Source organism: Astatotilapia calliptera, chromosome 11 (genome assembly GCF_900246225.1).
Source record: "Astatotilapia calliptera chromosome 11, fAstCal1.2, whole genome shotgun sequence".
NCBI lineage: Eukaryota > Metazoa > Chordata > Actinopteri > Cichliformes > Cichlidae > Astatotilapia > Astatotilapia calliptera.
In genome coordinates, this window is record NC_039312.1 from 26,300,554 (window position 1) to 26,313,023 (window position 12,470).

General features: G+C 40.0%; 1 protein-coding gene across 2 annotated transcripts; it reads right to left on the minus strand.

Annotated features, from left to right (window-relative positions):
• Window positions 1–2,090: 2,090 nt before the first annotated feature.
• On the minus strand, window positions 2,091–12,104 carry rhbdl2 (rhomboid, veinlet-like 2 (Drosophila)). Of its 2 annotated transcripts, none has more exons than XM_026183813.1 (8): window positions 11,625–12,104; window positions 9,828–10,071; window positions 8,045–8,193; window positions 6,815–6,927; window positions 6,211–6,311; window positions 3,604–3,664; window positions 3,444–3,505; window positions 2,091–3,061 (listed from the first exon to the last, which is right to left on the minus strand). In XM_026183813.1, exons 2-8 carry the CDS (start codon window positions 10,056–10,058, stop codon window positions 2,882–2,884), a joined length of 897 nt encoding a protein of 298 aa, XP_026039598.1. In that variant the 5' UTR covers window positions 10,059–10,071; window positions 11,625–12,104; the 3' UTR covers window positions 2,091–2,881. The 2 variants fall into 2 exon arrangements, with proteins under 2 accessions (XP_026039598.1, XP_026039599.1); XM_026183814.1 differs by lacking the exon at window positions 11,625–12,104 and adding an exon at window positions 11,190–11,618.
• Between the last annotated feature and the right edge of the window lie 366 nt (window positions 12,105–12,470).

Below are 12,470 nucleotides of genomic sequence, written 5' to 3' on the forward strand. Positions count from 1 at the left end.
ACCAAAACTGTGAAACGGGCGAAGAAAACTGACAGTATTGTTTTTGTTCAGATAAGTGCTTATAGTAATGTGTCATTTGAGATTTAAAATCCAGTCCAGATGCTGTGAAACCTGAAATTACATTAGAAAACTTCCAATCAGATGTTCTTCTGTTTAACAAGATTTTTTCTGGAAATCCACAAATTAAACGACTGGTAGAGGAGGGTTTAAATGAATAAAACAGCCAAAGCACCGTTGTCACAGCTCACCTGTGTCTACCCAGTGCAGACATGTCTAAAGTTACTAAATAAATAAAAAATAATAAAAATAAAGCAGCTGGTGTAAAGTTTCTCAATGTAAAAGGAGCGCATTTATAGGCTGGACCGCTGTGTCCTGTAATGATTTTTAGATTTGCAGATCTGAGATTCGTTTGTTGCTTCTGTTACCACTAATGTTTCGTAGTTGGAGGAAGCTATATCCTGAGCTCTAAAACTCCCTTTTAACAGGAAGAAACCTCCAGCAGAACCAGTCTCAGGGAGGGGCGGCCATCTGCCGCGACCAGTTGGAGTGAGGGGAGCTTTATTCTTCTGCCATCCCTTCTCTAGTATCCAGAGCCCATCAAGAGCGTGCCCCATAGAAACCAGAGAGGGAGAAGACCCAAAAATGGTCTGCAGCACCCAGTAGTGGATCTACTGCACCCAGGCTGCTTGGTATTGGAGAGAAAGTCAGCATGCTCATTGAGCCACACATGCTCGACTGCAGCCATAAGGGGAAGCACCCTAAAGACGAAGACAATGGTGAGCCAGATTTTTCCTATGGAAGTGGAATGGATATGCACCAGCTCTAAAATCCCCATGAGGAAGTTCCAGCCTCTCATCTTCACTGCCACGATGACTGATAGTAAGTCAATAACAGAGAGACAGTAACTAAATAAAAGCAAAGAAAATCTGCTGAATTAGTTCAAACAGCAACATTTGCAGCAGTATTTTAGACTAATGGTGCACAGTATAAATTTTTTTTGGGTAGTTAACAGTGGTATTGTCAAGATGTAATATATCTCAGCTTAACAAAATGAAATGTTAACAAGGAGAAAACATCACGTTTGCAGAAAGCTGCATTTCCAAAGATGATTTCAAGCATATGATGATTTGCTGAAGAGGGTTACGACCTGTCCAGAGATCACATCTGCCATATATTTGAAATCATCTTTGCTGTCCATTTTCTCCAAATGTGACATTTTATCCTTGGAAATGTTGACGTTTGGACTAATTCAGCAGATTTTCTTTGCTTTTACTTGGTTAATGTCTCTCTGTTATTGAATTACTATCAGTCATCGTGGCAGAGTGAAGCTGAGAGGCTGGAACTTCCTCTGGGGGGTTTTAGAGCTGGTGCATATTCATTCCATTTCCATAGGAAAATCTGTCTCACTATCCTCTTCGTCTTTCGGATGCTCGATGTCAGTAGGTGGATCGAGGATGCTGTGGGTTTTTGTTTTTTTAAATGAGTCTTCAATTTCTTTAAACATAAGAGTGCTGGCACAGATTCATATACAGTGCCAAATGTAAGCAGAGTATCAAAAATATTGCACAAAACCAACCTGAGCCCTCTGCCCCAGCATCGTCGCATGACTGAGGGATAAATCAGACTGCTTTCCTCTAACTAAGAAACATCAGTGGTAACATGAGCAGCAGGCGAACCTGAGACCGGCAACTCTAAACTTCAGCAGTTTTCTGAATTGCACATCGATGTTGTCAGTGTGCTAATTTCCCAGATGTGCTTATTTCTACACATTACATTTAACCGCAACAATCAGGTGAGATTTAGCAATATTAGTCCCTGATCTGTCTTAATGCAACTTCTCCACATGTAGCAGAGCTTTAAAAAACACTAAAGTAATGCAATATTTATACTTTTAATTTTATTTGGGCTTATTTTTTTCAAACCTACTGGCTGTATCTATATCTGACCCAGGCTATGGTGCTATTAAGGAGGGATGGTGACTCTACCCCACAACAACAACATCTGGAACACAGAGAGCAGAATATGTAAATGCATACCACCAGCGGACCTGATCAAAACCAGGTTTAACCAAGTGGAACACAAAATAAATCTTCAGAAGTTCCATATTTAATGTGAAAAAAATATTTACAAATGTGACTTGTTTATGAAAACACAGTGTAGAAGGTCTGTTTGGTCTTTTTGTCATAGTTTACACACAATCTTAGATAATTTACAGTTTCAATAACAAAAAATATTTTTTGTTTAAAAAAAAAGTACATTTCTAAAATAACATGCTTGATAGTAAAGCGGCTTCATAGCTAAAGAAAACGCATTAAGGACACTCACCCTGTTCTTCCAGTCATTACATCAGTGTAAACATATAGTTATGGCTGTCACGTATAAAAACTCTTAAAATGTGATGTCAGATGTTAATATGATGTTTTCTTCTAGTGCATAGTGTTTTTAAGCAGTGTAAGAAACTTTTCTATGAACAGTGGATCAATGGCAGTCCTCGATGATCCAAATAAAAAGAACACAGTGGAAAATACAGAAAGTCAAAACAAAGCACACAAGGAAAAAGTAAACCACATATGTTAATTAAGTCATACATAACTGCCCCATCATGTTCAAAATGAATGCTTCAATGGGCACATTTTCATCTGCATAGCCTTAAAGCAACACTACACATAAACAGCAGGAGGAGCCATTTCACACAAATTCAGCCCTAAAGAGAGCTCAAAGTAAAAAAAAAAAAAAAAAAAAGAAGGCTAAAAACCCAACAAATCAATGTTCGGGTCCCTAAAAAGTAACTGTTCTCTACAACAAATCAGTAAAACTCTGCTTCCTGAGTGACACAAGAATTTTAGAGTTTAAAACAGGACCTGAGTGCAGCTTCATGCTCCTACGGGGCTGGAGAAAGGAAGATGTTGAAGAACACAGCAAAGAGAACAAAGATTGTGTAGCCCACTATACAAATCCAGAAACGTGGATCTTTGAGTAGCTTCTCATTGTAAGCACTGAAGAAGACGTAGCCGACGGTCATCCCTGCCACAATTCCTCCAAAGTGAGCAACAAAGGACACCTAAGAGAAAAGACGACATTTAGTCTTTCACTCTATTTACAATGTAGTCACGCTACTGCCCCCCACCCCCACTGGAAAGCGACTCAGAAAACTTGCAAGACCAGTTTAATAACCAAATAAAAAGGTTGTGTTCTGGTTGTGTGGAAAGCTTTGGCATGTTTTGCACAGAGGAGCGCGTATCGGCATGAATAATCAAGTTTCAGCAAGAGCTACTGAGCTCGTCTGTAGCCACAAGGAAGTAATGCTATCACAAAACAAGCTTGCTGCTGGGGGAGGTTAGCTGACTTAGCTGGATCTGTCTTGAGGCATCTTCTGTGTCAGAGGAGATTAACAAAAGGCCCTGTTTGTTTATGGCTTTTGCACAGCAGCAGCAAAATCATACCTGTAAACCATCTTCATATTTGACAAATCTTCTGTAGAAGGCAAACCCGAAATCTAAACCAACTGGGAAAAAGCAAACAGTTTTAAATCAAATGTTTCTGAAGGTAATTTCCTCAGGTACAAAAACACAAACAGGCCAAAACACAGCTAGGAGAACCTACCAAAGACCACAATGAAGAGGATACGAAACACTCCAAGGAGAGGAATCATCTCTCTGAAATTCTGTAGATTGAAGCAAACACCAGATCAATACTTAGATTTAAACTTAACACAGTAATTTACATCTGCCATATATTTGTAAGTAAAAGGGGCATTGGATGATCAGAAATGTAAATGTACAGCTATTTTGTTTTTCTCTATTTTTGGTCATAAAAAATTTAATTACTAATATCAAATAAAAATTCACCTAATGAGGTCAGCACATGTACAAATAATCCTTATGAGCCAAAAGCATTCCCAGAGCTCTAAATGCTCCGTTTCATCATGACCACTTTGTATGATGTAAAATGAAAGCTGATAACTTGAATGTGGTCATTTCAGGCAGACAGCAGTGGCTGTCAGTAGCTAGCACAAACGCTCTGTTTGCAGAGGTCAGCCAGTGATAAGAAAGCTGCCTTAAAAGGACTGAACCTAAAATGGCTTGTTTCAAAGAGGGGATGAACTAAGGGACTGTCCTAAGGCCCAATGTAGGGCTAAAAAGAATTTACACTGTTCACTATGTAAAGTTACTACCACTGCATCCAACAACAAATTCATGGAAAAGGAAAAGAACAGAATAGTTCCCCTTTAATTAAACAAGCTGTGCGAACTATTGCTATGAACACATCACTCACTTCCTCTCGTTGATTTCCAAAGTCATCCTATAGACTACCATCCAATGTTGCCCAGTTAGATTTAGAGATGGACCGATCCGATATTACGTATCGGTATCGGTCCGATACTGATCTAAATTACTGGATCGGATATCGGAGAAAAATAAAAAATGTAATCCGATCCATTAAATATCACGAAAGCACCTCACAAAACTTGCAACACGCCATAACTCGCCTCCGAACGTTAGCACGTCGGAGCAGTATGCATCACGTGATAGAGCGGCTGTGGCATGCGGGACCTGTAGGTGGTCTGGATAGCATGTGGAGCTTCGCTAGCAACCTGGCATTTCATCTCCGACAAAGTTATCCCCGAGAGAAGTAAAGCAAGTGTGTAAGTCCATCTCTGAATGTTTGTAAAGCATTCCTGCGTTAAGCTTAACAAGCGATATATGGAGCGACTGCCTCTTCTTGCTGCTACTTCAATCATGAAACTGCTTAATGATCAGCTGATCGGCTTTTCTGTCGTGAGTCCGTGTCTCTAGTTTGCTTTTGGCCCACTTTGCACCAGAAAGAGGAAACCAGCGGCTGAACAACAGCAGCACGTTTAAGCTTGATCAGCTGTTGTTAGAATTTATTTAATATTACTTTCTACTCCAGGATCTTTTTCTATGCAGCTGACACTGGTAACTGTGCAGGGGCGGATCTAGCAAAGTTTAGCCAGGGGGGCCGATAGGGCATTAACTGGGAAAAGGGGGCACAAAGACATACTTTTCTTTCTTATTCTCATTTAAAATGTCTAGCTTTTAATCAATAATTATCTGACACCCAAAGTTTTAATTTGATGTAAAATGAATAGAAGTCAATTACTGTATATAGTAACTATTAAGTCTAATATATATACCCTAGTAAGCTATAGTACTTTTTCCTTTGGGAAGGTACCATCTGTGCAGTCTGCAATTTTGTTGAAGAAAGATGTTGAATCTATTTAATTATTCTTGAAAAATAATTGATTTCTGTGCATTTTTTTTCACACTGCATCAAATTAAGGTTGATTATGTCGATTAAGCATCATGAGGTGGAGCGTGAGGGGTGGTTCCCTATTTTTTATTTATTTTTGTTGTTGCTGGGAGTTGGAACCCTATTAGTTAGGTTGCTTAATATTTACGCTAAGTACTCTTTAAAATACCAGAATAGGGAGGATGGTGTAGGTTTGAGTTTATTAGATTGATCAGTATTGCTGAACTATGAAATTTTTTTTTTTGCATACAGGTATAACAGAATAGCTTTAGTGTAGTTGTTGTTTTAAACTTGAGTATGAACTTATACAAAATGCAGCAAGATATTAAAAAAAACAGTTTTGTTGATTAAAAAACACTATATCGGATTCATATCGGTATCGGCAGATATCCAAATTTATGATATCGGTATCGGACATAAAAAAGTGGTATCGTGCCATCTCTAGTTAGATTCTCCCCCTGACACTACTTCCTCTTTTTCAGATTGCACCTTCTGCTTAAGATACAGTCCACCTGTGTGCACCTTCCTCCACTCATATGTTGTTGTTTTTTTGCAGTAGGTATTCACCACAACCATTTCCATCCTTTTTGCAAAATCCACCACGATCTGTTTTTCTGCATTTCTGTCCTTGATACCACATCTATGAACACTTCAGCTCTTTTCCCTTCAGCTATGTATCTAATCAAGCCTGATCCAATCACCAATATCTACCGCTCTGACTTAAATCTCTTCACCCAACTTATTCCCAAATTCTTCTTTCTCTTCTGACACCCAACCTGTGGGGCATATGCACTGACAAAATTCAACATTACTACTTCAATTTCTAGTCTTTACCTACAAGACTAACCTGTAGATCATTTCTCTTTACTACCTACACCATATTGCATTGTCACATGAAAAGAAAATACAGATTTCCTGATGAACTGCTGATGAACTTACCACCACAGCGTTCATGAAGTAACCACCGAGTAGGGCATAAACACCCCCAGAAGCCCCCACCAAGGCACTGAGAGGGTCAAAAATGGAACTGGCCAGAGACCCTAAGGGAGAAACATGCACAGCTTTAACACTCAAACACAAACATGAACAGGAAAATTAACTTCAGAAAGGCTGAGTCTCAGGAAGGGAGGCTTGCTGACATCTGGTAGTTAGAGTCCCAGAGGACTGGGGTCATGGACAGAGCCGTCTCTGCCATACTGCCTAGGAAAGTAGACATCGTGATGCTTTGGCTTGGCCCTGCCATTGCAACGACTATTCCACACAAGTTTGTGAAGTGGAGAATATCCCTGATTGGACATCATATATCAAGATTAAGGACCTATACCTGGATTAAGAGTCACATCTGGGAAGATAACATCAGACTTGTACGATTATAACTGGACGATAGTCCCAGATTAGCCTCAGGGACATAGCAGCAATCCAATTTAAAGCCAGACCAAACCATCATGGCACTTTGTGTGTCCTCTATCCTCTTTCAGTATTCCACCAGCAGGTGGTTCTCTGTTTTGAGGCTGTTAAGTGAAAGAAAAAAGGTAATTCTCACCTGCAAGAACACCAGAAAGATAAACCATCCCCACTTCAAATCCTTTGTGCACCAGCTCCAGTGCGATTCCTACCACCAGTTGCATCAACAGGTTGCCCAAAATGTGCTGCACACTAGAAAATACAAAGTAGGCAATAAGTTCTTGGCCATTGAGATGCAGGACAGCATGATGGACAAAATAGCATGAACACAGACAGTTCTTTTTTAGATCGCTCATTCTGAAGTGTTAAGCCTGTTTAAACTGATTTTATTAGTAAATCAGTTCCACAAATGTTACTTTAAGAGACTAAACTTGGTTTGTTTGTTTCTGCACATTGTTCCAGAAGGATACTAAAGCAGTTTGCAGGCCAGATTCAAAGCAATATACAGTGCGTTTATTCATGGGGGGGAAAAAGCCAGGGCAACAACACACCTCAGGTAAGTATTTTTAATATTTTTGGACAATAAGAGTGTCCGTGGCAATAAGCTCTATATGATTTTGTCTACACACAGCATACACTTCATTGTTGCTTTTGGTCTTTTCAGAGGTTTTTGTTACAGAATATCACCCGCCTTAAACCTTAGGGTTTGTTTTTTTCAGTCAGACTTGGTTAGACTGTTGTTCCTCTTTGCTAATAGCTTTCCTGTGGAGTCATGATGTTTGGTTTTCCGGTCTTTCTGCAGCTTATGCACTAATGACTTCTTTCTTGCTGCATCCAGTACATTTGCAGTGGTTTTACAGCCATGCCAGACAATTACTACCAAGATTCCATGCAACTCTTTAACATGACCTGAAGCTCAACTTGAGTTTGCATGCTATCCATGTGCCTGCACTGGTTTCCTCTTTGGGGGGGGGCTCAAAATGAAATTGGTTGTAGGTGTGGGAGGTGTGACTGTCTGCCTCTCTCTGTGCCATCCTTGTAATAAACCTTTGATCTGTCCAGGGTGTGCCCCCATTCTCGACCCATGGCAGCTGGGATAATATTAGTTATCCATCTTCATGAAAAATTACTCACCTCTGTGGTGAGTAATTTTGAAGGGCTACTGCTGCAGCTAAAAGCTCAACGTTAAAAAACACAAGACAGGATGCTTTAGGCAAAACCTGCAATCTCAAAAGTGACCGCTGGGTTTAATTACCACCCGTGAGTGGGTTTTATCCACATTTTTTAAAAATGTTTTTCTGGGGGGTTTTGCACTGATTAGAGCCTCACTCGTGTAATTAACATATTTAAAAGCTCTACCCATGCTTACCCGGCGTGGACAAACATGTAGGAGATAAAGCGCCATGCCTCGTTCCGGCATTCAGGCTTGTAGGTTAAAGGGCTGTTCCAGATGCCTTCATCCAGGGTCACCCACTGTTTCTGTGGCTTCCACACAGCATAGTAGATAAATACAGCCAGCTGATGAATGAAATAGGGTGGATACAAAACATTAGACATGAAGTATGAGAGTCTAAAACACTGTAGAAAAGATATCAGGGTCAAGCTAAATCTAAAATAGCTGTGAAAAAACAAAACAAAAGGATGAGGGAATTAGACATACAGATGTTGAGGTTTGCTTTACAGAGACATGTTTCCCACTAACTTGACCTCAAAACTCCTCCCAGTCTGATGATACAAAGAGTCTACATGGTTATATCTCTATGAGTATAAAGCAACAACACGCTGAGAAAGTATCCATGGGCATTCAAATGCAGCAACACTGGACATCTGTGAGCCACAAAGAGAGCTGTTCATTCCTAAGTTTGAACAAGGCAACATGCAAACAGAGGCAACAGGCTTCACACCAGCTCTCACATTACAATATAACCAAGTAGAAAACTGACTTGGTTATCTCACAAGCCCTGATGTGCTCACAGAAACTGAAGCATAAACAGACAATCTATACTGCACAGCAAGCCACATACAACTAAGCCTTTAAAAATACTCCAAAGGACACTAAAAAAGTGAAGAGATCCAGTTAAGTGACTTCAAGGAGCAAAGGTGAATCCTAACAAACACCACTCAGCTACAGCTGCCAATCAAAGTACCAACACGCCTAACTCCAGTATCCAGATAGGCGAGTTATACTGAAATTCACCACCTCTAGTGTTGTTGTGACGGGGGACAGTATCTGCACAGACCAGGCTGTAAACATGAAAGTTGGGCATTTTAACATGGGAGCTTTGTTACATGTGGCCAAGTAGAGGAAGTCTTCCTCTTGGCACTTTGTGGCTCTTTAATTTTCAGCCCCGGAAATTGAGGCTGGTATGTAAACAAGTTCGGTGGCGTTAGCTCCCAGGTTAGCACTCCACCCTCTTGTCTAAATATGATCACTTCCCGCTCCAAAAAACCAAAATGGCAGAAGCCATAAAGTTCTGGCAACAAGGCCAGAAAGAGGAGCTCACATTGGCACTATGAGAGCTTACAGTGATGTGTGTTTAACATAGAGGCGATTTTAAATACACTCCCTGTAACCTTGACTTAATAATGTACATCATAAATAACTCTTTGAGGTCAGAGTAAATCAACTGATGAGCTACCAAATTCCACTGGATGTTTTTTATTTAACTGAATCTGAATGAAAGACACACTGGCTTTCTGTGGAAAAGCTTCTTCCAGCAGTGAAGCTCAGTGTAACCTGAAGCTACCGCTGTTTTCACTGATAACAATGACTTGATGACATCTGGACATTCAGAGGAGGCAGTGCAGATGTTGAAAGACATGGAAAGAAAGAAATGCCCAACAAAGCTTCTCAGTTTAAGGCTTCATCTTTGTGAAAACACACATTTTCAAAGATATACAAACAGTCAAATAAGACACAAATAATTTCTCATTAATATCTGCTATCCTATCCAATTCAATCCAACTTTATTTATAAAGTACTTTTAAAAAGCCAGCACAGGACCAAAGAACTGTACAGTAAATAAGTTAAGAACAAAAGAACAACAAAACAGTACTATTAACAGTTACCCTGAATGTATTTAATACTAATGTAAACCAAAATCACTGTCCTAGTGCCTGTACAGTATCAGTGTGTGCATATGCAGAACTACCTCTGCAATACTGATGAGGATGATGAAGATGGGGGGTGGAAAGCAGTTGGCACGTTCCAGGTACTTTTCGCGCAAGTGTTCTGGGAGCATCCATTTGGAGACAAGACGGTGGAACTTCTCAAAACATCCCATCTCCAAGACACCATCCGGTTGCTCCTCTTCATCCCCCGGCTGCCTCTCATCCGTTTCCACAGGAAACGGCTCCTGCTGCTCCAGGTCATCGTCCGCCATCACTGCTCTGGCCCTGAGTTAAAAGTGAATTCTAAGTTAGTGTAAAAGAAATTTGAGTACTACTGGAAGCAGGAGCTGCGTTTTAAGCTTTTAAAATGTGGATGGAAATTAATTTAATAAATAGTATGTGGTCATTTCACATCTATTTATGTCTTGACAGCCACGTTCTGTTAGATTCTCTTTTGCTTTCATAACTACCTGAATTCTTTGTCACACAGAGCTAGAAACACCTGCCTCTGCGAGTTTAGCCCATATTGCCAAGAAAAGATCCCTCACACCATTAATCCACCAGCAGGCTGAATCGTTGACACAAGGCCAGATGGATCCATACTTTCATTTTGCATTCTTATTTTTGTTTACACCCAGTAGCCGATCCTATTTTCCTCTGACACCAACAATTATTATAATTCTCTTCTCTTTCCCCCCCTCAGACTTCTTTAGATTTCATTTAGTTTTAAAGGTCTAGTTTCTTGTTTCAGTTTCGCTCCGATTATTGAGGAATATTTAGGTTTATTTTTTCTCCTTATATCCGGAAGTTTTTCGGGAGACGACACTTAACAGGTTTGGAAAAAGGAACCAAAACAAACACATCATTTTGTGAAGGCAGCTGACTCTCAGTCATGTCCCAGAACAAGTAAACATCCAATATTCAATAAAGCCTCCTCCGGGTTGTGCGCAAGAAAATTGACTAAAGAAATGTTTTACTTAGATCAGTTATGTTTCAGCTGATTATTTCAGCCTTGTTTACAAGAGCTGGCCTGAAGCTGGGTGTCGTCTTTAATCGTGCATTTCAACTACATGAAATACACTGAAGGTTACTGTAAGCATTAAACTAACTTTTAAGACTATAGGCTGAGATTCTAATTTATTATTATTAATAATGTTATTTTATGGCACTTCCTTCCGTGTTGCCTACATTTTGACCTACAACTGATCTCACAGCACAGTAACAGTGCAGGGTTACCGGGTGCTGTAGCATTTCCTGTTTTCTGGGCGAAGTCTGATTTTTAGGGCTCGGTGACTGTCGGCATTAAGAGGCTTTGGATTACATTCGCGCTCGTATCTTCTTGGATAGCTGCGTAAAATAAATACATAAAATAAATTGATCATCACGAACTTTGTCTAACTCACCTTAACCTTCAACAGGAAGAGAGAAGATGGCTCCAGGCGGTGCCAAAGAGACAAATACCGACTTCTCCAAACTAAATCAAACGACTCCAAGTCCTGAATGAAAGAGCTGATCGGTGAGAACTGGAGTTAAACAGTAACCTACAGCAATGTTTTGTGGGGTTTTTCTCCCCCTGTTTATCTTAGTCCGGCCATGCTTTCGGGCGACCCGCAGAGCTGCCTTCTTCAGACTGACCCTCCCTAAGAGACTGAAAGAAAACGCTTAAGCCCTTGTTGATAATTATAGGCCTTTCATTGCTTTTTTCCTGCAGGAAGCTTCCTTCTTCCTACGCGACATAAACAAACCCCGATGCTCCCCTTCTTCTTCCCAGGTACAGCACAGCTGTGTTTTTTTCCCCCACAAATCCCAAGTTTCCAAACCGCGCACAAACAGCCTACCTGTTCCCCTCGTACCACACCTGTGGTCAGTGACGTCACAGACACGGTAGTGCTTCGTCCCAAGGAGCCGTGGCCTAATCCCGACCAACACTACAACCACCCCAGCGTCCAACCACACATAAAAGAAAATACTCTTGAGTAGAAGCGTGGCTCATTCAAACTGATCAGTGTCAATAAACTTCACTCAGGTCAGAGACCCGCTTTAATATTGAGGTTGCAGTTCTCCCAATCTACCACAGGGGGGTGCTACAGCACGCAAATAAGGCTAATAGACGGGATTATTTTTAGAATCAACGATTACAGTAGATAAGACACCAGTTGTGAACAAGTCTTAATGGCCATACAGTTTCCATTTGAACAAGTCATCAGCTCCGAGATTTCAACATAAATAGGTTTTATTATTATTATTATTATGCATGGATGAACTCATGTTAGAGGTCTTTTGCTAAATTCATCAATTATACTCCATTAATCACAGCTCATCTGTATTTTTCTGTACAAAATGTCAGAAAATTCAAAAGCAAAAGCAATAAAATTCAAATTTAGTCGTTTATCTACATTTAATTATAACCCTTGTTTTGTTTTTGGAAGACAAGCCAAACCGTAGATTAAAAAACAAAAAAAAAAACCCCAGCAGTATTCTTCAGGATGATAATTTCCAATAACCTGTTTTAGGTTAAAATGATGTTCAACATAATTTTACTCAAAGTTCAGTCATTTAGGTGTGCAAAGAAATACATTTGAGATGATACAAAATAAAAAAATAGCATATTTTATGGTCAACATGTCACAAAAGAGCAACTATTACTGACCTTATGATGAGATGTTGTGGCTTAATGTGCACAT